Raw genomic sequence first — 26,756 nt, 5'->3', positions numbered from 1 at the left:
CAAAATTTGGTCACACTGTTTCGCTTAGAGCTGGAAAATTATCGATGTACAATTGATTGATGCTTTTATTTGTGACAGTCGAAGTAATCGAATTAATAATCAAAACTTGCATTGAATTTAAATTAGTTTCTTTTAGCAATAATTTAGCAAGAAACTTAAATTTTAATAAATATGTTTTATTTGAAATGAAATAAAAAGTAATGGTGGACCTGTCAACTTGATTTTGATTGCGATATTTAGAATCGCTCGAACGTTTCAAAGAGCTAGCAGATTGTTCGCCCTTTTATTAAATAGAAAGGTTGCCAGACGGTTAAGCTATTGGTGTTTTCTGGGTTCAGGGGTGCCACACCGTTTTTGGGTTCAGGGCTGCCAACTTGTATTTAAGCTATTTTGCATCGCAATTTAAGCTATTTATCGGATGCTTTCCAGACAGAAACAGATATTACTCCTTCTAATAAGTTGGCAGCACTGCACAAAACAATGTTGAAAACGTAAGGCTTGGCAACTCTATCGCTTTGCTTTGGAAATGTATACATATACCTGTATACCAAAGGAAAATTAAAATAACTAAATGTAAAGTGTAAATATAAATGGATTTCGTTGAATATCGAGTGCATGCAGTGTTTTTATTAACCGTTAACTTAACAGCAATAAATCTATATTCTGAAGTTGGACGCTAGTCCAAAAAAAAAAATGAATGCATTTATGTGAATGTGCATACATCTTTACATATGCATGTGTGTGTGTGCTCGTGTGTCAAAAAGTCCATCAATAAATGAAGTGAATCCTTAGCCATTTGGCGATTCTGTAAGTTTATATACTGAACTTATTCGCACATTTTATTCTCAAAGAATAAAAACCCAAACAAAAGTTACGACCAAATCGGTAATCTATGTATGTGTGTAAATTGGTATGATTCTGTAAGTATACATACATACATACATTATGTCAAGTAATTGTATTGACAAAAAAACAATATTTACAAATTATTTCCAATAAAAATACCTCTCTTAAATTTGTAACCTTTTTGTTAAAAAAATAAAAACAAATTAACTAAAAGAAATTTATAAAGCAATTACTTACAAATATACCTATAGAACTTTATATATGGGATAATTATTTAAATTTGATTATTTTTTATTTATTTATTTTCTTCTATATAATTGTCATAACTTTGTCAAATCTTAACCGATTTCCTTGCGGAATGTCAGCTTTATATTGATTTGACCCCTCATTTAATTCTGCATCAAAGTTGGAAAATATAATTTTTTATCATAGCTTAAGACCGTAATCAAAACCGTAACCTTTAACCGTTATTAACAGTTTAAAATTGGTAACCGTAACTGAAACCCAAACCGAAACAAGACTACTTTATTAAAAAACCCAAATTATTCTATCCGAAATAACCGGTTCAATCCCACATTAATATCAATTATGTTCCTTAAACTAATTATAAAAATTGTTGTTTATATATTAACTACCTTTTTTTTATGAGCCGAAATGAAACCTTTATTTCAAAACCGGAACCAACAAAAAATCGGTAACCGTTAGGAAACCGATATACCAAAATTTTTCGAAACCGAAATGTATGCTGAAATATATTTCAGTTTTCTTCTTAAAGCTTCCTTATTTTACTAAATGCATATTCTAATAAACCTAATCGGTTTCAGAAATTTACAAACAGAGTTATCTAGATCAAAGTTTTCTCTATGCATTTATTTACATTTATAAACCAGTAACAGAGATTTTGTAAAGTAATCTGCTATTTAAATTTAAATTTAAATTTTATTACTACTACTTACTACTAGTATTTAAATTTTTCCTAAAATCATACATTTTTTCAATATTTTATAACTCTGTCATATCTCAATAAATTTTATTAAGTAATGTCTTTTGCTTGAATTATAAATTGATGCTGTACTTAAATTATTTCTAACCATTGGATATTTATATTTTTCCTAAAACTAAAAATTTTTTTTAATATTTTTTCCCTTGTGATTTTTTTGACAACAATTAACTCTCATAACAATGTCCAATTTCACCAAATTTTAATAAGTGATATCATTTTAAGCATTATTTGACTTCTAAATGCTAAGAGCTGTATTAAAATTATTTATTTTAATGAATATTTAATTTTAAAAATTGCAGCATCGAAACAGTAATTTAAACCTAAAAATGTCTTATTATTTTGACAAAGAACAAAATAAATACAATATATTATACTAAAATAAAGTTTAAAATAAGGTGAGAAATAAATAGATTAGATGCGATTTATTGGACTTAAGTCAATTTAAAAATGATAAGTCAATTGTGAATTTTTTATTATGTGAAAACATTTTAGCCTCTTCTGTGTATATTTATATAAAATATACGCAGTAATCTAGAGGTTAATGGTTATCGTGTTATGATTACCAAAAATATATAGTAATTAATTATACTAATACATGTTTCTTAAAAGCAAATTATAGAGAGATTTAACAACAAGGTAATGTACAGAACGTCCATAGACTAGTCTCCATTTGAAGCTCTTCAGTTAAAGATCCCATATTCTGTATTCCAATTACATAAATTTGTGGTTTTGTTTCTCTTGAACCAAAGTATTATTTTCACAATTTTCTTGGAGAGTATGTTTAATTTATTTTAAAAGTGAAAAGTAATTATGCAAGTGTTTTTATTATGTCAAATCAATTACCTCACATTAATTTATATATTATTGTATATATTAGACACCTAATGATTTAATATGCTGTGTTTTATTTTTACCAACAGCTCCCATAATGTACTTGAGATAAATTTAAAACAAAAACGTCGGGGATGATGATCATCACATAAGCAAATTCATTAATGCATTTATTACGGCAGTAAATAATTCTGAAATACAAAGTGCATTTTACAAATAAGTAATGCAACCAAAGCATCGGAAATTGCGGCGAGTTGAAAGTATAATAATAAAAAAGGATAGTTATGATACTTCTGCTTCCCCACACAAAATGGCTTCCACACAAATCTGTACAGATACAGATTTTGGTCAGAAATCTGTGTCAGTGCCGTCTAGGCAATTCCGAAAATTGTCCATATTTCATTTAATTTGTGCAATAACTATTGCGATTGCGTATAATCTAAAAATCGCAGAAGCGGATCAAGGTGAGGTTATATGGCTTTCTTAAACCGTTGTAGTATTTTTTAAAATATGTCTATTATTAATTTTTTTACGAAATGTGTCTTAAAAAAAAAAACATTTTAAGCTTGAATTTTTTATGTTTTTGGTTATATAAATTAATTTTTAAAGCCTAAATACATATTAATTTAATAAATTAATGGATAGATTACTTTAAAAATAATATATTTTTAAATGTAATTATTTGAATTATTCATAATATGAATTATTTTTAAAACTTACTAAGAAATTTAATTTTATTTTGCAACTTCAAAATAAATATTTAACTATAACTGTAATTTTTTTTTACAAATATTAAAAAATATCTTATAATTAAGAGTTACTTTGGAATTTTATTGAATAATACAAAATTGGTATGAGTCCAAAATTTTTTAATAAAAATATAAATATTATTTTTACTATAGACTTTTTGAGTAACACAAAAAATATTTAACAATTATTTATCTATATAAAAAAAACCCTTTGTCCTGACTTAGGGTGGCTGGCGAGCGAAGCGAGCAGAGGGCGGAGTCCCCTAGTATTATATAAATCCCACAAAAAAAACCTCTACACGAGGTAAAAGTCTAGTGACAAAAGCAATTTCTAGCCCCAAAATTTCAGATATCCAATTTTGTGACGAACAAAATTCAGTTTAATCTAAAACTTTTATATAAAAATATAAGTTAATGAAAAAAAAGCGAAAATTGGCATTGTGCACTGTGAGTAAAAAGGGTGAGCTTCTTTGTACATAAAAATTACTTTTTGCGCAGTGCCGAATGCCAATTTTCGTTTTTTTTTTATTAATTTATTTTAACAGAAATCGTTAGAGCCGTTTTGTCAAAAATCGCCAAAATGTAAGCTACAAACTTTATTTCACCTGTAAAATGTTACCTGAGTACTTTAGAAAAAAAGTTTTAAGGTAAGCCCTCATCACACCTTTCCAATGATTTATAGAACAAATCTGTAGCTTCTATAGTTTGGAAACTGTTGAGGTTTCAATTTTACCGGGATTAAGCGTTTTCCCGCTAAACTAGCGGTTTTTTCAAAAAGTCGTGAAACAAACATTTCTAGATTTTCGAAAAGAAATAAATCCTCATCATTACATTTTAGCTTCTTTAGCGCTTTGATACAAACAGACAAACAAAGAAACTAACATTTCATTTCATTTTGAGAAGTTCACTAAAATTTTCAAATTTATTTATCGTTTGAACCAAATATCGGATTTAAGTGATTGAGGTATCAATCGACGCGTATTTTTAAATAATTTTTATAAAATAAAAAATTGTACCAAAAGGCCCAAACAGCCCCATTAGCTGCAATCATTTAAATTTTTCCCCTCCCACTTACACCCCCGTATCTCATGACCCAGGTTGGTTAGAAAAAGTTTTAGTTATGCCATTGTGTAAGTTAAGACTAAACCTTTCGATCGGTATATAACTCGATCTGATCGGACAGTCAGAGCAAATTTTTCAACTTAGCTGTATTTATTGTTAGTCGCCTTTCGCACCCTTCGTGATGCTTTCGTCACTAACGCGAGCTCCCCTCCGCAGTGATTTTTATTAACCATATTGAAATTTGATTGAAAAACTTCAATCTAAAATAAAAAAAACCAAACTAAATTATTTTACATATAAATAATTAAAATAAAAAGGGATTGATTGATTTCGATAATTACGACTAAATTAAATATTTAAGATCTATTAATTGTTAATAATATTAATAATATATTAATTGTTTGCTAACTCTCTTTATAGTTGTTTTATTGGACACAACAAGGGAAGCAACTCTGGAATGGACTCGGTATCCATATGGACCTCAAGCTCAGACTCCGGGCGTAAGTATTAATTGCATAACTCGAATATAAATTGAAATTTACTGAAAACAGCATCAAATTTTATTTTCCATTTATTTCATAAAAATTATGTTTGCTTTTAAATTAGATCTAATTGAAATAATTTTCTTTAATTTGTATTGTAAAAACTAAAAGGAATCGTATGGATAATTTTATGCTTTGATTTCTTACAGTGGGTAGAAGAGTCTTTTACGGATTTTGTAAAAGGCATTAACTGGCGTAGTTATGTTGTATGTGATGTTGCATACCACAATGTTAACAACTGGCTCTGGTCGCCGTTTATCGATCGCGGACCCGCTAACCGGCTTTATATTGAAATTCAATTTACCATTAGAGATTGCTCATTGTTTCCAGGTAACGCAACTTATAAGTAAACATATTACATGAGTATTAATCTTAATATGTCTATTTCTGAAATGTATAGGAAACGCATTGTCCTGCAAGGAAACATTCAGTTTATTGTTTTACGAATTTGATGCAGCGACTCGAGAGCCGCCGCCGTGGCAAACGGATAGTTACAAACTGATTGCTCGTATAGCCGCTGGTGAAGGCCGATTTAATCAAAACTCTGACGTCGATATAAATACCGAAGTGAAGAGTATAGCCGTTAACAAGAAGGGTGTTTATTTTGCATTTCGCGATCAGGGAGCCTGCATCAGTGTGCTGGCTGTTAAAGTTTACTATATCACCTGTCCGGCGGTCACTGAGAATTTCGCCCATTTTAATGAGACGCCCACTGGCCGAGAAATCACCATAATTGAAAAGCAAAATGGTACTTGCGTTGAAAACTCCGAACCATATGAGACACCCACATATCTGTGCAAAGGCGATGGCAAATGGACAATTCTAACTGGCGGTTGCCGTTGTAAGGTGGGCTTTGAGCCAAATGATGTTAACAACACTTGTACCGGTGAGTCTGACAGACTAGCTTTATTGATTAGAAGTATTGTATGGTATTGTTTATTAACTGCTTTCAATTTCAATTGAAATTTAGAATGTCCTGCCGGCACGTTTCGATCGGCTGAAGTACGTAAGTGTGTGCCATGTCCACCGAATTCGAATAGCTCCAAAACGGGATCACCGCAATGTAAATGTAAGCAAGGATTTTATAGACATCCCGTTGATGGAAGGCATATGCCTTGCTACAAACCGCCAGGAGCCCCAATGAATCTAACCCTGTTGTTTGTTGACCAAACGAGTGCTATCATTTCGTGGAGTGCACCAGTAAAAGATGATTCGCTCTTGGCCAATGGAATGGATAAATATCGCAGTGATGTCGTATATAAAATACGTTGTACAATGTGCAGTTCAAATGTCATGTTCAATCCATCAACAGATACGTTTAATGAAACAAAACTGACATTAACGAATCTAGATCCAGTTACCACATATACGGTACAGATCCATGCAACAAATGGTATCACATATTTAGTAGAGAACGGTTTCTATAGCAACGAAACATATTCGAGTAGTGAAACTCAATATAACAACGCTTCAACATTTTCAAACGTTAATGGCCAACAACTTGATCTTAATGAAATCAAGACAAATCACGCTGAAATTGTGTTTACCACTGAATCGGTTATGTTCACGACCGTATTCAATTTAAGAGTCGTATCTATAACTAGCAAAGATGTCGATCTTGTTTGGGATAAGCCTATCCAAAGTGATACACCAATTGAATTGTATGAAGTCCGATGGTTTCCAAAATCTGATTTGGATTCTATAAACAAGACCGCATTGAGCACAAAAGAGACAAAGGTTCATATAAGTGGATTGATCGATAATACTGAATATGGCTTTCAAGTCCGGTGTAAAACAATCAATGGATTTGGATCTTTTAGCAACATGGTCTATGCTCAAACCCATCAGTCTGTTGGTTCAGGTAATCATTAAATGTTTTTCAAAAAAAAATCTTGTTTATTATTGATTAATGACTTCCTTCAGTTTACGAAGATTCAATTCAAATACGATTTATTGCTGGAGCCATTGTAACGGGTGTCTTCTTTCTGGTGATTTTTATTGTTGCGACGGTTTATTTTATGAGATCGAAGCATCAAGATGAGCTGGACAAAAAGTCCACTAACCATTTGCCATTACCGATGGACTACGCCAGCAATGAAGGTAATTTTATAAATTAACTTTAACCTTATTATCACACGAGTGTAAAACGAGTTCAATCTTTAAAATTACTTGATTAACTCTCATGAGTAATTAAGGAATATTTATTCTTCTGGTCCGAAGTAATGGATCTACAAACTTTGCGAGTGTTTAAGAAGTATAATACAAAAATTTTAACTCAATTTAAACAAATAGTTTTGTAGCGTATAATATAAAGTTTAGGATGAGATTTGTAAATTATTTCTAGTTAATTAGATTCGTTACAAATTTTGGACAATAATCACATGCATACTATCTATCTGTTTGTATTCCCCAATCCCTTTATTACCGAATCAACAACCGATATGTTTTTAAGGACTCGTTGTGACATATAGTAAGTTTTTTGAACTATTTTTTTTGTCAACATAAATAATAACTCAATATATAGCTTTACATATATATATTTATATATATCAGCAATTAATAAATACAATATATAAAGAATTACACACAATAACAAAATGCACTTTAATCATTTAATTATTTATTTTTCAAATATTAAGTTTCTTTTCTTCGCTTTTAAAATCTCAGGTAAAAGATTAAAAAAGAATATAATAAACTTTCGGATATTTTCCCTAAGTCTTAAGAACTTTTGCTGTTGAATTTTTGACAATTGTTTATTAATAATACTGTTCAGCTTAAGATCAATATACGAAATATATTTTTTTATCTTTATTTTTAGTAAATGCTATGGATACAACTCCAATTGTCAAGACTCTACATTCGAATGGTATTTAATTTGTATAATTTATTTATTGTTATATGTTTTTTGTATGGCGTGGGCTTTTCGTTTTTGTTTTTAATTTAATTTTTGTTAATCATGCACGTTTCAGAGTCAAGTTTTCAAGCTTTTTAAAATCATCTTTATAATTGTCCGAAAAGCAAAAATTCTTAATTATGTACTTAATTGGAAATCAATACGTAATTAATTTAATATTTGCATTACATTTTCAGTGACGACTCCTTTGTTTGGAAACAGCCGGAGCTACGTGGATCCACATACATACGAAGATCCCAATCAAGCAATTCGAGAATTTGCCCGTGAAATCGATGCAAATTACATCACAATCGAGGCGATAATTGGTATAACACTTATACATATAAGTTTATATATTTTCATACAGTAATCGACTACCTTCAATTTTAGGTGGCGGAGAGTTCGGAGATGTTTGTCGCGGACGTCTTAAAATTCCTCCAAACTTTGTACAGGATATTGACGTCGCAATTAAGACGTTAAAGCCAGGTATTTTTATTATAAGGGAATGCAAAAATAAAGTTAATTGCAAATATCTTATATATATTCTTAACACAGGACAAAAGGTTATAATTACATTCAATTTTTACTAATAAGAAATTAAAATCTGAATGGAAACACAAAAAAAAAATATACCTTAAATATTAAACTAAGTTTTCTGATCAATTTTAGAAAAATGTAAAAATCAAAAGTTAATTCTAATTTCATATTATTTTTCAAATCGAAATGGTGATTAATGTACTTTTAATATTCGTCTTTTTAAAGGTTCTTCGGAAAAAGCACGTTGTGATTTCTTGACAGAGGCCTCAATAATGGGACAATTCGATCATCCGAACGTTATATATCTTCAAGGCGTGGTCACACGCTCCAACCCGGTCATGATTATAACGGAGTACATGGAAAATGGAAGCTTGGATACTTTTCTGCGTGTTAATGATGGCAAATTTCAAACGCTGCAGTTGATTGTGATGCTACGTGGAATAGCGAGTGGAATGTCTTATCTGAGTGACATGAATTACGTCCATCGTGACTTGGCAGCTCGAAATGTACTTGTCGATGCCCAGCTCATTTGTAAAATTGCCGATTTTGGACTGTCTCGCGAAATTGAAAATGCCAGTGACGCATACACTACGCGTGTAAGTAGTTATTTAACAAAATAATTTGGATATAAGTAGTAGTCGAATCACCCATTTTTTTTTAATTTTACCCCTTGTACTTAAAAAAAAACTTTGAACTCTTATAAATTTGTCAGATCTCAACCAATTTTAATAAGTAATGTCTTTTTAAACATTATTTGATTTCTAAATTGATGCTGCACTTAAATTATTTTTTACTATAGGTTATTTAATATTTTCCTAAAATTACCAATTGTCTTATTTTATATCTTGTTAGTTTGTGGACAACTTTGAACTTACATAATTTTGTCAAATTTTAATAATTTTTGCAATGTTTTCCCTTGTACATTTTTGGACAACTTTAAACTCTCATAACTTTGTCAAATCTTAACCGATTTCCTTGCGGAATGTCTATTTTATATTATTTTGACCTCTATTTTGGTTGCTTTGACCTCTTATTTGATTCTGCATTAAAATTAGAAAATATAAAATTTTTCCTTTCATTATCAATTTTTTCCATGGATATGGTAACTGTCCATTTTCTCCATACTTTCCCTTTTGTCAAATCTTAACCGATTTCATTCCGGAATGTCAATTTTATATTGTTTTGACCTCTCATTTGATTCTGCACTAAAATTAGAAAATATAAAATTTTTGCCTTCACTATCAATATTTTCCTGTCCATTTTCTCCATTCTTTCCCTCAGACACTATTTTAGAACTTGACCAATTTTAATAAGCAATGTCATTTTAATCAGTATTTGACTTCTAAACTAATTTTGCATTCCAAATAATTTTAATTATGGGACATTTAATTTTTTCCGAAAATTAACCATTTGTTTTAAACTCTCATAACTTTGTCAAATCTCAACCAATTTAAATAAGTAATGTATTTTTAAACAGTATTTGACTTTTTATTTAATGCTTCATTTAAACTATTTTTAATAATGGGTTATTTAAAATATTCCTAAAATTACCGAATTTCTTAATTTTTTGAGGTTGCATTTAAATCATTTTTATTAAAATTAAACTCGTCGAATGTTTGTTAATTTATTTATTTATTGATCTATAAAAATTATAAATTAATAATTTAAAGTTACTGAAAGTTACAAATTAATATACAAACCCTGTCTATTTTAGGGTGGAAAAATTCCTGTTCGCTGGACTGCACCGGAAGCAATAGCTTTTCGTAAATTTACATCCGCATCAGACGTTTGGTCATATGGTGTCGTTTTATGGGAGGTTATGTCCTATGGCGAACGTCCTTATTGGAACTGGTCAAATCAGGTTTGTAACTCAATCTCTGTCTACTGAATATAATTTATAATACTCTTGAACATATATAGGATGTGATAAAGAGCATTGAGAAGGGATATCGCTTACCAGCTCCGATGGATTGTCCGGAAGCTCTATATCAGCTAATGTTGGATTGCTGGCAAAAGCAACGAACTCATCGACCAACATTTGCTAGCATTGTGTCAACCCTAGATAATTTAGCCAGACAGCCGCAGTCGCTGCTAACCACACGAAGTTCGCCAGAGAACGATGGTACACATATTCTGGATACACAACGTGGTCACAATATATTTATTAGCACCGATTTATGGCTAGAAAATATTAAAATGTCCAGATACAGTCAACACTTTAAAGAGGCTAATTTAGTGAGTGCTCAACAGGTAAGTGCAATTGAAATGAGTATTTTGATTTTAAATGGATATTTTTTTATATTTGTTGCTTATTTGCTTGCAAATATTGCGAATTAAAAATAATAAATATTGAAATTGCGGCCAAAAATTTATTATTATAATTTTTGTTTTAATTATTTTTCAATTACATTTAATCCATTCATTAATCCATTCTTTTATTCACAGATCTCAAGGTTAACAGCTCAACAGCTCTCCGACATGGGAATAACTTTAGTAGGACATCAAAAGAAGATTTTACACCAAGCGCGACAGCTTGATACAATAATCTAGCCGGTATAATCATAAGATGTACAGACAGACATACATATAATCGAAACAAATATTGATGTACGCCGACAAATTTTAAAGTTGTGTGACATAAAGTTTAAGCAAATAAATAATTACCTTTAAAATTAAGAAACATTTGTAGTTTATTAGTTGTAAGTATCAACTTATATATACAAACACACATATAAGGCTATATCTATGTTTTGTATAAACGGGAACGAATATGTTCTTTGTTTTTGTTTTCAGTTGCCACATTTATTTTTAATTCACATAACTTTATGTAGTACAATATGCTGTTTAATGCATTCGAAATTTAAATTTTATTTTAAAGTGGCATTTTAGTATTTACATAACTGAACTGGACTATTATTTGAAAAGATTCATTTGGATTGGACAAATGACTTTAAAGAACAAATAGTCGTTCTGTCTGTAGGTACATACATATATTAATGTCGAGACTAATACTTTTGTACCTACAGACTTATTTATATTACAAAATTACAAGTAAACAGTAATAATATTAAATAAACACATAGTACGAAATACAAACAAAAAAAGCAAAGGTTGCTCTCACACGATCGACTTTTGATATTCTTACTCTTAACACGAAAATTCCCTAGAAATTATTTCATTATACCGCTTTTAAAAAGAATGTTCTTTTAAATTTGAATATTGATCTCATTAAATAGATCTTCTGTTTTGAAGTCAAATAATTTTTGAAACCCTGGTTGCAACAGATCGTATTCTACTCTCTATATTTAAAATAACAACCCTATGAGCATTTTTTAATTCAGTATCCCTAATTAATGTTCAAAGTACAAATCGTAAGTAAAAATTAAAAAAAGTGCGTGCGAGGGCAGCTTTAAAAATTTCGAATCCAACACACATTCAAACTGATATTTTAAAATATGTATAATGTAAATTTAAAGTCGACATACATTGTTTATTTATGCTTTTAACTGTAGATGAGGCTGAAATCGTTTAAATAATTTCATTTATACTAATAGCGTATACGTATATAGTACTTATACACATGTCTATCGTTTGCATCATAAAACATACAACATACACATACACTCTTTAATTTTAAACATTTATTCATATTTTATAACCCAGCAAAAGTTTTGTATTAAAATAAGTACATAATTAATTTTTATTAATATCTATCAGTCCCGAAAGTGGAAAATTTATAAATATATAAATGAACTTATAAACTTATATTTAATTATACTTAATAGTAAAGGCATTGCATTTATTGTAGGTTGATTATATCTTGAGATTTGGACTTCAATAAGTATTATTTATACACAATAAACAACAAACGTATGTATTTTATTTGTAGAACCATTTGTTTTGTCGTTCACATTAACAATGAAATGAAACACAAAACTGAAATTCAATAAATGGAACACTAAAAATCAATATTCATTTGCATTTTATTTATCAAATATGCTTTTGGACTCAAAAAAAAACATCATTCTATATATCAAGAAAAATATTGATTAAAATGAAAAAGTAAAATGATCAAGATTAGAAATGCAAGCACACCTCTGAAACAATTCTACCATAGAAATTTTTTTAAAAAGTTCATTTAATTTTCACGGTCCTATATGTATCAAACAAAGTGGGCTTTGGGTTGTTCATGAGTGAGGGAACAAAAAATAAGTTTCTATGATAAGATTAAAAATACTTAATAATTGATTATATTTTTTTATTATTCTCTTATTCCTCTTAACTACCATACTTTATGTTATATTATTGTGTTCCGTTGGAAAAGGAATACAAAAATAAAAATAAACTCTTATTTCGAATTTTAAAAAAATTAAATGATTAAATTTATCTGAATATGATTGGGGAATACCCCTACAATTGTTTTGAAGTTAGATTTTCGATAAAAGTAATCCTTTCGTTTACTAGCACTAATATTAATTTCGATAGGTAGGCAGACTAAGCAAGCAACATATTCAATTACCATATTTATACAGTGCCTTAAGTTGCTTTATTTGAAAGCGAATTACCTTAAACCGCCTTTATAAACCCTTTTTTAAATGCGCTTTAACGTAAACAGTGATTTAGCGAAGCTCGATTTTTAAACCCGTAGCTAATTTGTTACGCCATCTTAAATATACGTCTAAATATTTATCGCTTTAAAAATGTACTACAAAACCAACTGTTTCATATACATCTGATTTTAACTTAAATCGTTTGTTCTTACAACACATTTTTTTAAGTGTTTATACGTGCGACTTTATTTTGTTATTATTGTGTGTTAATCAAATATTTAGCATACCGTTATACAGCGGCGTTGCGACGAAAAGTTGCTCACAGGGAAAAGATTTTGTCAGATCCCCCTCCACCCCCTACAATTTCTTTTTAGCAACACATTTTTTAAGCAAATAAAAAAAATAGATAATTCCTTTAAAAACATATTGACAAAAATAGTGTCAAAAATGTTTACTAAAATGAATTAAATGTTAGTACAATAAAAACTTATAACATGATAATTAACTCGTTACATACAAATTGGTACTATTAGATTCGTGACAGATTATGGTATACCAATTTGAACACTTTTATCTCCGAGACTATTCGAGTTAGAGGAACCAAATTGGGTGACAATACTCTTAGGATGTTGACCTATAGTAAGTTAATTTTAAAATTTGGCCAGGCCCACGTCAGCCCATGTTTTTTATAGTTAAATCAAATATTTTAGACTTCTTTGACTTTTAAAATGCTTAGTCGTTGCCATTTTATCCGCATATTGTCTGAATTTAACAATAACATCCTGAATACATACTTTAAAAATACATGATAAAATTAAGAATTTTAAGCTTTAATTTTATAGTGGTTTGTTATTTCTAAAATTGTAAAATTGATTAATTGTAATTGATTGATAGCAAATGGAGACTGCTAAGTTATCTTGTCCAATTAATGATCGTAAGTGCTTCAAATTTATTTTAAGTTTGCTAAATAAACGATGTGCTAATGCTGATGTGATGTGAAGGATGTGATGTGAATCGTTAAAAAATCGTTGTCAAATTCATTGTATGCTTCTCAAGTTCACTGTCCAATTTGGATTTAGTGTTAAAGTCCTGTTTATTATTAATAAAAAGTGCCTCAAATCTCAATTTTAGTTGCTAAATAATGGGGTCGATTGATTCTAAGAATGGAATTCGAAATGTAGCAGTTTCTGGTATGTTTTTGCTATCATCTGCAGTCACATGTGAAAATTGTTTTCGCACTTTTCGTTGTCTGATTCATTTAATTACAGGCTCAACCCCTCAAATTTTTTCTAAGTTCAAACTCTTTTTGACACATCGGCGCCCCTAATATCTTAGCACCCGGGGCGGTTGCCCCCTTGCCCCCCTCGAAACGGCGCTGCCGTTATATTTTCAATGGCACTCAGAATTTGTATATAAGAAACAGTTGATTTTGTACGTATTTAAAGCGGCGTAAAAAATTAGCGACGGGTTTAAAAATCGAGCTTCGTTAAATCACTATTAACGTTAAAGTAAATTAAAAAAGGGGTTATACAGGCGGTTTAAGGTAACTCGCTTTCAATTAAAGCAACTTAAAGAACTGTATAAACATGGTAATATGTGCCATTGGAAATGCAATGATATGCTATATAATTAATTAATACACAATGTTAACATTATAACATTTTATAAAAAAAATGTGCTGTAAGATCAAACGATTTAAGTTAGCTGCTCTGTAAACATGGTAAATAAGCACAGACTGATAGGCCCGTTTCGAGTAGACCAGAAAACGTTCTGGTAGGTCGAATGTCCATATAGCAATATCGGTGTCGTTAAGAGAAGATGAATTTGACAACTATTCCATAGAAAACTTTCCGCCGGCAGAAAGTTCTGTTCTACTCGAAACGGGCCTGAAACATAAAATATTAAAAAAAAATTTTTTAATAAAATTTTTTAGCAATTAATTGCTAAAAGACTAAAAAAAATTTGAGCTGCGCGCGTTTGCAGATGTTAAATCTATACTGTAAATATACCAGAACATCTGGTAATTAATATATGTCGGAGAATTTTGAAGGGTGGCAGCATTTGGACCAGGTGTCAGCCCTTGGGCCAAAACAGTGTTTCCACACCAGCATGGTTAAGTGTTTAGGGGGAACAATAGCTATTTCGGGCTGGAAAGCTTCTCAATTTGTTTTTGTAGACACTTGTACAGTTTTATCAAAAATATTAGTAGCAAAACTTATCTGAAAATATATTTAAAATAGCCAGAATTCTAGCTAATAGATATTTGAAATTTTTCTAGAAAACGAACTCTGAAAATAGCCAGAACTAGCAATAAAATAGCTAAGTTGGCAACCGTGGTGGTCACACAAAATCGCAGAAAAGGAGCGAGCGAGAGCAACAAATCGGTAAAAGTGCGTTTTAAAATAGGTGAAAATATACAATTTAATACAACATTAATATAATATTACGATAAATACATTATTATGTATGTGTGTTTGTTGGAGTTTGTTCGAACGAAGGATCAGAATCTTAATGTGCATAACCGTAATAATGGTCATAAAATCTAAAGGCAAACACATGTACACACATAAAATGTGTGCATATGCATTTGTCCCGTTCTTATTCGCTTGCTAGAAAGGAATAGTTATAGGTGCAAGAGTAGAGTTGCCACGCTTTCATTATTTTATATAAGAAATTGTTGACGATGCTTAAAAGACTGAAATAAATTTCTTTTTACACTCATTTTATTATAAACATTTTTTTGTTTGTTAATTATTTAACGAGTTGTGTGCTAGTTTCTATTTGTTTGTTTTTTTTAATGATTTAAGTTTCTGTGCTCGGTTTAGTTTTTACTAGGTGGCAACACTGCGAAAGCAGCCATTTATACAGTAGTAATTGTCCCGTCCCGTTGAACGTGTGGTTTTATACATTTTCACATTAAGAAAATAATTTGGTTTTAATAAAAGCTTAGCGTTTCTCGTAACGTTAGTGAGTATGCACATACTATTCAGTAATAAATATGGAGTGTTTATATGTTGGTGTTGGCTTTGGGCTATTCGGAATAGCTTTGTGAAAAAGAATTAAATTTGACATGTAATACACGTACATACATACATACATATATGTGAAATCGTCGAAGTGGCTTGGTTTCATACAAACGTGCATGCATAGATACATACATCTGCATATACATATGTATATATTTGTATGTACATGTGTGTATCTATGCATAGATGTTTGTATGTATTTGAGAATATATGTACACATTTTATACAGAAAAAATAAATATTTTTAATCGATATTTATTAAAAAAAGAAAAGAAAAGAACAAATGCAAAATACAAAAAAGAATCAGTTTGTGATTTTAAAGCTATTGTTCATATGTACATATAAACAGAATTTGTGTAAAAAAGGAACATCGACTGGGAAATATGTAATGTGCACACACACATGCACACACGCACACTAGAACCATATGTATTTTTGTGTGTATATAAAAATTAAAATATATATAGTACATATAATAATATATATATACATATATTTTTTAACTAAAACTTTATATATTCACGGGGGGATTGCTAAATTGTAGATATGTTAATTACTTTACATTGTATATTTGTTGATGCCTTCGTGTGCGTGTCTGTGTGTGTTGTGTATCTGTATCTGCTTTTGTATCTGTATCTGTGCATAAATGTGAACAAAAGTACAGAGTTAAATAGGGTGATTGCGTCAATGACTACCGACCAGAGTTGTCAAGTGTGTTGATATACACATGCATATAACCATATATAAGTATACCATGTATACACCGTAATACCCTACAAAAATTATTAAATGTATCTTTCAAATTGGTCTGCAAATATTTGATATATATTTACTATAATACAAATAAAAAATATATACAAAAACTATATATAAAACATTTAATTTTGAATATTTGTATTAAATTTCTTGTTTTTTACTAACTTTATAAGAAATAAAAAAAATAGATACATTTAGTTTAACTAGTATTAAAAATAAGAAACAAATATGTGTCAAAACAATTACTTGACCAAGTTTACAAGGAAATATTAATATAATAGTGTGTTAGTATTAGTATATGCGAAAAACGTATAAATATTGAAAAACATACACAGTGTTACCAGAGTTTAAACAGTTCAAATCAGCTAAAAATGCAAAGAAATCAAACAAAAAATGAAATGTAGAGATTAAAAATAATAATAATGCTAAAATAACTAAAGTTTATGCATTTTCTTTATCAAATAAATTTGAATATCGAATTATTTATATATATTTTTTAGGCTAAAAACGAAATCAATTTTTAGTGTGAATCAGACGTCAACAACAGCAACAACAACAACAACAACAAAAAAAAAATAATAATCAAGTATCATCGAGAAAAGAGACAGAAGAAGTGTTTAACCATTGAAAACAAGATTCTTACCAAAAGCCGTAAAAGTTCATTTAGTGACAATGACGATGGCGGCAAAATTGATGCATTATTAGTCGGGATTGGGATTGAGATTGGTAATGGGAATGTTGTTGAACCAGCATCATCATCTTCAACAAGTGCAGCTAAACATCAATTGGAAAAATTGAACACGATGCGCGAAGCGCTTTTCTCTCAGGATGGCTGGGGATGCCAACATGTTAACCAGGACACCAATTGGGAGGTGCCCAGCTCACCGGAGCCGGCTAATAAGGATCAAACGGGTCCGCCAATGTGGAAACCCAATGTCAATAATGGCACCGACCTCTGGGAATCGAATTTACGAAACGGTGGCCAACCACCTGCCCAACAAGTGCCAAAGCCGTCTTGGGGTCATACACCATCCTCAAATCTAGGTGGCACCTGGGGAGAGGACGATGATGGTGCTGACAGCACCAGTGTGTGGACGGGTCAATCGGGCAACTCCGGAGCCGGAGCAGCCGGTTCATCCGGTGTCGGTGTCGGTGTTAATCCCACCAACGTTGGAGCCGGCGGAGGCGTTACCTCCACGGGAGGTCCTCAATGGGGACAAGGCGTTGTTGGAGTTGGAGTCGGAGTCGGTGTCGGAGGAGTTGGATTGGGATCGACTGGTAATAACAGCAACGCTGCAGCTGGAACCTTACCTGTTGTCGCTCCGGGATGTAAGTACCCTCAAGTAGCTCATATTAGATCTATTGTACTTTATTTTTCAAATACTTATACATACAATTTCCGGATATTTTTTGTAAAATATTCTAAACTAGCGCCGACTTTTCTATTAATCCGACTTTTAATAAAAAATAATTTTCCTTTTGACATTTTCCTTACAAATTTTGTTTCTATTAGACCATGATTAAGTAGTTTATAAATTGATCTATTTTTGAGATTTGTAAAGATAAAAGAACTTTCTAGACACACTGTGATTTCAAAAGATCAGATTGGACATACATAAAAGGAAAATTTTTATATTAAAATAAAAAAACAAAAACCAAATAAACATAAAAAGTTCAGATAAATATTTAGTTGTAGTTGCAGGGCATCTCCTAGTTTTAAACTCTCGAGTGGACAACTTAAGACAACAGTATAGTGAACTGCTGATATGGTGATTTTCTAAATTTAGACAAACGTTAATTTGTAGATCAATTGAATATCCTTAAATTTCGGACAACATTTTATAATAAAATAATATAATTTTCGAATTTTTTTTTTGTTAATAAAATAAGTTACTTTAATTTTTAGATTTTCATATAAATAGTTAATAAAAAAAGGGAAAAAAACTTTAATCTTTCATTTTTATAATAAAAATTGAATTTGCAAACAAAAATACCAAAAATTGTATTTTGGTAGGTGCAATTTAAATTTATATTTAAAAAAAATTAGCTTTTATAAAAAAAAATTAAAGGTATGAGTTATGCTATGAATTTTGATCAAAAATTAGATTCAAAATGAATTTTTACAGGATACCGCATCCAACAAAAGTATATACATATAAGATTTTCCCATTCATATTGATAATCCTATATAGTCAACAGATTTTGCAAGAATAAGCTGACTATATGACTATACTATACTAATGTAAGTTTATCCTGTTTAATAATAGCTTTAGGTGGAAGTGGTGGAAACAACATGGCTGCACCGGGAAGTGTTGGAGGAGCCGGCAGTGTTGGGAATACTGGCAATGGATGGGGAGATCCTCGAGAGATCCGTCCGTTGGCGGGCGGTGGAGTCGGAGGCGGTGGTCAAATGGACATACGCAATGTGGATCCGCGTGATTCGATCGCAATGCGTGGTGTTGGTGCGCCAGGATCAGGAGATCCACGTGAATTGCGCATGATAGATCCACGGGATCCAATTCGTGGCGATCCACGCGGCATATCGGGTCGACTGAACGGCACATCCGAAATGTGGGGACATCATCCACCCATTGCCCACAATCAGATTCAAAATATTAACAAAATGGTTGGACCTGGTGTTGTTGGTGCCGCTGGCACAAATGTGACAAGCTCAAACATTGGACCAGGCGGAGTCGGAGTCGGAGTTACTGGTAATATTGGCAATCAGTGGGGAGCACCACAAGCGGTCGGTGTGGTCGGCGGTGGTCCCAAGGATCTATCGAAGCAAATAACTGGATGGGAGGAACCATCACCACCACCACAACGACGTAACATACCCAATTATGATGATGGCACCTCACTTTGGGGTCAACAGGCGCGCGTTCCAGGGGGAGGCGGTGGCGGAGGAGTCGGTGGCAATGCTCACTGGAAGGACATGACAGATTCAATGAGTCGCAGCCATTTAATGCGGGCACAGAATCCAAGTGGCGGCGGTAATGTTCCAGTTGGTGGTGCTGGCAATCCCAATAATCAAATGTCTGGCGTCGTTGGTGGTCCCCAGACTCGTCTAACCAATTCCTTGGGTCCCAGTGGCGTTGTTGGTGGTCAACATGGTAAACCCGATGCGGCTGCCATGTGGGTGCATCCAAATAACAACAGAAATACGGCTGTCGGCTCTTGGGGAGATGATGGTCACAATGTTGCTGGTGTATCCGTGTCCGGCAACAATTGGGTTGATGATAAATCAAATACTGGACTTGGACAGATTGGCGCCAACTCAAACTCATGGAACGATTCACCATCTGGTGGAGCCGGTGGCTGGGGTAAACCAAATAAACTGTCATCAGCAAATCCATCTGGTTCCGGTTGGAGCAATGCTAATTCCACTGGTGGTAATGTGGATGCCGGTGATCTATCATCGGACTGGCCTCATGGCGGTGGCATCATCTCAGCCAAATCACAGCAGCAACAGCAGCAGCAACAACAACAGCAACAACAACAACAACAACAAAAACTAGCCGGCATCAATGTGGGCGTCCTTAATACGGATATGGTTAAGCAAAGCAAACAATATCGCATTCTCGTTGAGAACGGATTCAAAAAGGATGACGTGGAAAGGGCATTACTGAGTGCCAACATGAATATCGAGGAGGCTGCCGAAATGCTGCGAGCCAATGCCAATTCATCCTTGGCCATGGACGGCTGGCGTCGTCACGAAGAAGTCCTTGGTTCCTACGCTGATCATTCGAACTCCACAAACAGTGGATTCCCACAACGCTATCCGGTTGGCAACGCACAACCTTCAATGTCATTCCCTCCGGTAAGTCCACTTTATTTCAAAAGGAAAAGGAAACCGTTTCAAAATGGTTTCAAAAACATTAAATCTGCAATTTTTTTCATTAGAATCGATGATATTATAATTTAAACTTAAACTTAATTAATTTATTAGAACTTTAATTGGATTGACTTAAATTATTAAATTTAACATCTAATTATAATTTTGAATTTTCATGACATAAATAATGATGAGGACAAACTACAATAATTCCTTGAATAGTAATCAGTAAATCATAGAAATTTCACAAATTTTAATTATTCTAAAAACCAATTAAGGATATTGTAAAACTCAAATGAACATTTAATATCTAATTTTTTTTGCTTAGAATTAGAATTTCATTGATTTTAATGATAAAAGTTCAACTCTATTGATTATTTCGAATTTTCATTGTTATAAAAATAATAATGAAGTTATTATAAATTCTTGAATAAGAAACAACAAATGATTAAAATTTCAATTAAAATGCAACGTGAAAAATTAAATTTTTCGAAATCCGATAAAATGGGAAGTGAAAACCGACACAGGCCTGAATAATCAACTAATAATTTGGATATCACAAATTTTATTAATTCCAAACAACTAATTTTGGATTTTTGTAATACAACTTATAAATTATAGTTAAATGAATTTATTCAATTAATGATTAAATTTTTTATATAATTCATAATTTACTTAACTGATCGTGGGTTTTAATCTAATCTATTTCTACTTGTATTTGTATTTGTATAGAATAACGTAATGACCAATATGAGCGGCACGGCCGTCACTGGCAGCAATAATCCGAATATGGCAGCATTGCAAGTTCAAAAATATTTGGGTCAAGGAGGACCTCACAACGTTGCAGTCGGAGGCGGAGTAGGAGTAGGAGGAGTCGGTGTCGGTGTCGGAGTAGGAGTAGGAGGAGGAGGACCACAGTCGGTGAATGCGAATGCATCAGTTGCATTCTCACAAAATGCATTGAATGCTGCGCCAGCGGTTAATATCGCATCCAATGTCAATAATCAACCATCTGGTCAGCATATTCGAATGCTCGGACAGCAAATTCAATTGGCAATACATAGTGGTTTTATATCCAGTCAGATATTGACACAGCCTTTAACGCAAACAACTTTAAATCTATTGAATCAACTACTTAGCAATATAAAGGTTTGTTCATCCATCAATTAATCAATCAATCAATCCAACATACTTATAATATTTTATTCAAATAAGATTTAATAAAATATTTCAAATATACTTTAGTTAAAGGTGTATCTGAGCACATTATATGGGGTTGCTTAATACCCTGTAATTCTCTGGTAATTAATTCATTTCATTTTTTTTCATATGCAGCATCTTCAAGCAGCCCAGCAATCTCATTCTCGTGGCAGCAATGCTAATCCAATGGCTGTTAATGTTGCTATTGCGAAATATAAACAACAAATTCAGACTTTACAAAACCAAATAAATGCACAACAGGCTGTCTATTTAAAGCAACAGAATTTACAACAAAATTCGCAACAACAACAGCAACAACAACAGCAGCAGCAACAACAACAACAACACTCAACTGGACATTTAAATAACTCGGGAAATGACTATATGAGAAATCACGATGCAATAGCTACACTCCAAGGCAATTTTTCAGAGCTCAATCTTAATAAGGTAAATTGTAAACAATTTATACAAATTTTAAAATTTCCTAACTAACTTTAAGTGTCAAGTTGGGGCAGAGTTCGAATCACGCTTGATCGTTCGATACATACAGATATTTTTTAAATCTTGACTAAATTCTATATGCTTTGTACTTTTAACTTTATAGCAAAGTGGATATCAGGGTGCGCCCAATCAGCAATCCCGCCTAAATCAATGGAAGCTTCCAGTATTAGAAAAGGACAGCATGACTACAGATAGCACGGACTTTTCGCGTGCTCCAGGTGCAACAAAGCAAAATTTATCAAGCAACTCAAACAACATGGGTCCCTTGGGTTTACAAAACGATGGGTAGGTGCTTGAAAGGAGAGAAGGAAGAGAGAAATAATGAATATATTTATATGTACATAGAACTTGGTCCACTGGACGTAGTATTGGTGACGGTTGGCCCGATACATCAAACGATAATGAGAACAAAGACTGGTCAGTTGCTTCAACAGCAGCTGCTTATACCGATTTGGTGCAGGAGTTTGAGCCAGGAAAGCCATGGAAGGTAACTGTAGAATTGCGTATTTTATCAATAACATACCCAAGCAGTAATTTATTTTTAAGGGTTCTCAGATCAAAAGTATTGAAGATGATCCCAGCATAACACCTGGCAGCGTTGCTAGATCTCCATTGTCCATTAATCCGACGCCAAAAGATGCTGATATTTTTGCCAATACCGGCAAGAGCTCTCCGACTGATTTGCCGCCACTAAGTTTATCGTCGTCAACGTGGAGTTTTAATCCAAACCAAAATTTCCCTAGGTAATTATTAAATATCTCTAAATATACAGTATGTCAGTTAAAAAAAAAAATTAACAAATAATTGGTTTAAACTATCTTTTGAAATGAAAAACAAATTTATTATAAACGTTTTTTAATTAATAATTTTGTCATACACTAGTTGGTCAGACAACACTCAACAATGTGCCACCTCAGAACTCTGGACCAGTCCTCTAAATAAAAGCTCATCTCGAGGACCGCCACCCGGTTTAAGCAGTAACAAATCTGGCGGTGTCACAGCCACAACACCATCATCCTCTGTTGCTGGTGGCAGCTCCAATGGCTGGCTACCTAATCGAGGTGTTCCCAACACAAGCACAACTTGGAGTGGAGCTAACGCTTCTTGGAGCTCCAGCTGGTTACTTCTAAAGAATCTTAATGCTCAGGTATGTTTCAGTCTTAGCACAAATCAAAATTTCAATTTCAAAAAAAAAAAAAATAATAAAAATCAAAAACAAAACTTAACAAAACAATACCAACAAGATAGTCAATATTAGCAAAAAAAAAAAAAAAATCTAATAGTACATAGAATATCGAAAGTACAAAATAAATATTTAGAAGTTGTCTTTTTTATTTGTGCATTTAGTTTATATTTATATTTTTATAATATTGATAAATAAAAAGTTATTTAATGACTTTAAAATAAAAGTCGAAATTTAAATATTATATTAAAATTTATTATTAGCATAAGAGCTGTTTTTTATTTTAGTTTTTATTAAGCTTTTAGAAATTAGAAAATCTTAAAATTCTCGATTTGATTAAATGGATTATTGATGGATTTGTTGATATATGGTTTTAATTGTAGATTGATGGACCTACACTACGTACCTTGTGTATGCAGCATGGACCCCTTGTTAGTTTTCATCAATATTTAAACCAAGGAATTGCCTTATGTAAATACACAACGCGGGAGGAGGCTAACAAAGCACAAATGGCTTTAAATAACTGTGTACTCGGCAATACGACTATATTTGCTGAATCGCCCAGCGAGAATGAGGTGCAGAATATATTGCAGCATTTGCCACAGCAGCAGCAGCAGGCTCCGTCCTCAGTGAACTCTGCAATTTCATCCAATGGCAGTGCAGGAGGCGGAGGTGGAGCAGGAGGTGCTGGTGGCGGCGGCAACGGCAGCGGCAACAACAGCAACAGCACCAACATCAGCAATGCAACGAGCAATGCAACAAGTAGCAGCAATGCCAATGGCAATGCCAACAACATTGCCAACAGTAATGGATCCAATAATGCTGGTGGAGGAGGAGGAGGAGGAGCTAGCGGAGGAGCCATTTCAACAGCCGTTTCAGTTGGCAACAATGCAGCAGTTGGCGGCGGCGGCGGCGGCGGCAGCAGCAGCAGCAGTAGCAGCAATAATAGCAATGTTAATGGTGCTGTTACAAGCGTGAACAGCGGCGTTCATAATGCGGTCAAGAATGCATCTGTTGGCAGTAACATAACAATGACAGGTGGTCCAGGTGGTGGACAGGCCAATGTATCTAATGTTTCTACTGTTGCCGCTGGCAACAATTCAACTTGGCGACAGACTCAAACTCAAAATCAAGCTCTACAGGGCCAAAATAGACCAGCCGGTAGAGAAGCTGACTACGATTATATATCTCAATTTGTTTGTTCCATTGTTGATGATTAGTGTGAAGATCTTAATGATAAGAACGATTATGATGATGATGATAATGGGATATGTGACACACACACACATTCACATACTCACCAACCACCAGAAACTAGATTCAAATGATTGATTCAGTATGGAGCGCATGAAACCATGTTATGATCAAGTATATAAAGTGGATCGACTGATTAACGAATGGACTTAGAATTTTGTATGCCTGTAGATTTATTTTTCCTTTTAACGTTCATAGAATTTAGGGCCTGTATATGTAAGAAAAAGCAAAAGCGATATACACCGGAAATAATTTCATACTTAACATACATACCTTACCAATTTATAAACTACGTATCCATAGCATACAAAAACAAACAAACAACACCAGCAACAATAAGAGGTTCGGTCTACAATTTAATAATTTCCCTCATTATTCTTACACTTGACAAAAATATCAGCATATACTTGGAATATGTACGAATTACAAATTACGTCTGAACAGACGTGTCGCACACACACACACAATCAGTTAACAACCTTTAATTTTTGATTACGCTACTTTTTTTGTATTTCCAATAACGGATATGAAAACAACAAAAATTTACCTGTGTTATATACATAATAGGAAGTTATAATCAATTACGGTTTTGCTTTCACTAAAGCATTCCCACCGAAAACAATTCGGTTAAACATAACAATACATAATTAGCTCACAATAAAAATACCAATGAAGTTAATTAGAAAATCAATCGCCTTTAAATATATACATATGTACTATTTGGAAACCTATAGTGGTAAAAGATATAATGGGGAAAAGAATGATAAGGTTACAACTTCGATGTGTCGCATTCTCTTCATAACGCAGGTATTCTGTTAATTGTAAAAAAAACTAATGTTTAAATAAAACATAATGAGCAACTCATTAACTGAATGAATATAAACACGAATATTATATTAAAATAAAACCAACAACAATATGATCCAAGAAAGAGAACAACAAAATTAAAACCGTACATATTAAACCGAGCTGCATATACAAACGAGTATATCAAGGCGTCAAACTGATCCTTAACGGAATCCTGCAGAGTTCTTTCGGCTCTGGGTTTTTAGGGTGCCTTGAAACGCAACATGGACCGAACCTTTTAAGCCTGAACCCGGTTTGTATTCGCTCGTATACTTTAGCACAACGGTTCGGCTCACAACTAATAACAAATGTTTGGCAACTTTTCATTGTATTTCAATTAAAATGAATTCTTAATTGTTAAACACAAAAATCGTAAAAAAAAATGTAAATTAAAAAAAAAAATACAAAATCCAGCTACAGATACAACGTTTGTTACTATTACAGTAAATCAAGATTCCAATCGGTCCGAAAATCGAAATAATTGTTCCTCTTCAGGTTCGCAGTGACAATTGATTTGAATGTGGCCAAGAAAAGCTAATAAACCAGAAAATGGTGATAAAACATTTGGGTACAAACAGACAAACATACATACATACTTACATATTAACAAATACGTGGAAATTGGTGTTTCTAGTGATCAATAAATAATGAAAGATATTGTTGTAAATCAGAATGTTGCCTATAGAGCCCTCCACAAACACATACAAATATGTATACCATAGATTCGAACATCAATAAATATGTACGTTCATTCATTATTTAAATTTAACAAAAAATCTTACTGTTAGTTCGATTTTAAACTGATTCCAGTTGCTGCCGGCTTAGCCTTAGCTCAGTAATAAATGTATATATATATATATGTATATATATATATATAAATATATATATATATAAATATATATATATAGATATGTATATATATTTTTTAATAGCCTAACAACAATTTATCAAGATCTAAAAAAATCTAAAATAATGAGCGTGGTATCGTTAACAATAGCAATTAGCATGGATCAATAAATCAAATATATAAATAAACCAAAATAATTAAATATGTAACTTTATGTACAGTATGCAGTTTTTGTGGATTTGTGTACATAGATACTTATCAATTCCAAATCGGTTGCCTGGCAAATTCTCTGAGG

The 26,756-nt window shown here is 32.2% G+C and overlaps 2 protein-coding genes across 6 annotated transcripts; both read left to right on the top strand.

Annotated features, from left to right (window-relative positions):
* The first annotated feature begins 538 nt into the window (after window positions 1-538).
* LOC117780348 (ephrin type-B receptor 1-B) lies at window positions 539-11,845 on the top strand. Of its 2 annotated transcripts, XM_034616882.1 has the most exons (14): window positions 540-807; window positions 2,770-3,144; window positions 4,912-4,991; window positions 5,183-5,363; window positions 5,434-5,919; window positions 6,004-6,894; window positions 6,957-7,133; window positions 7,852-7,899; window positions 8,124-8,252; window positions 8,317-8,412; window positions 8,689-9,059; window positions 10,178-10,324; window positions 10,384-10,713; window positions 10,909-11,845. In XM_034616882.1, exons 2-14 carry the CDS (start codon window positions 2,904-2,906, stop codon window positions 11,011-11,013), a joined length of 3,282 nt encoding a protein of 1,093 aa, XP_034472773.1. In that variant the 5' UTR covers window positions 540-807; window positions 2,770-2,903; the 3' UTR covers window positions 11,014-11,845. The 2 variants fall into 2 exon arrangements, with proteins under 2 accessions (XP_034472849.1, XP_034472773.1); XM_034616958.1 differs by lacking the exon at window positions 7,852-7,899 and having other exon boundaries at window positions 539-807.
* A 3,443-nt stretch (window positions 11,846-15,288) lies between these two features.
* On the top strand, window positions 15,289-26,152 carry LOC117791585 (protein Gawky). Of its 4 annotated transcripts, none has more exons than XM_034631570.1 (10): window positions 15,289-15,403; window positions 17,296-18,124; window positions 19,069-20,615; window positions 21,363-21,779; window positions 21,966-22,277; window positions 22,435-22,616; window positions 22,677-22,818; window positions 22,878-23,074; window positions 23,214-23,478; window positions 23,898-26,152. In XM_034631570.1, the coding sequence occupies exons 2-10, from the start codon at window positions 17,599-17,601 to the stop codon at window positions 24,732-24,734; spliced, it is 4,425 nt and encodes a 1,474-aa protein (XP_034487461.1). In that variant the 5' UTR covers window positions 15,289-15,403; window positions 17,296-17,598; the 3' UTR covers window positions 24,735-26,152. The 4 variants fall into 4 exon arrangements, with proteins under 4 accessions (XP_034487461.1, XP_034487542.1, XP_034487306.1 ...); XM_034631651.1 differs by having other exon boundaries at window positions 19,063-20,615; window positions 22,887-23,074; XM_034631415.1 differs by having other exon boundaries at window positions 19,063-20,615.
* Window positions 26,153-26,756: the final 604 nt, after the last annotated feature.

The sequence above is a fragment of the Drosophila innubila genome, chromosome 4 (assembly GCF_004354385.1).
Source record: "Drosophila innubila isolate TH190305 chromosome 4, UK_Dinn_1.0, whole genome shotgun sequence".
Lineage (NCBI taxonomy): Eukaryota > Metazoa > Arthropoda > Insecta > Diptera > Drosophilidae > Drosophila > Drosophila innubila.
The sequence above is the reverse complement of the archived record's forward strand: the minus strand, read 5'-3'. Positions and strand labels throughout refer to the sequence as shown.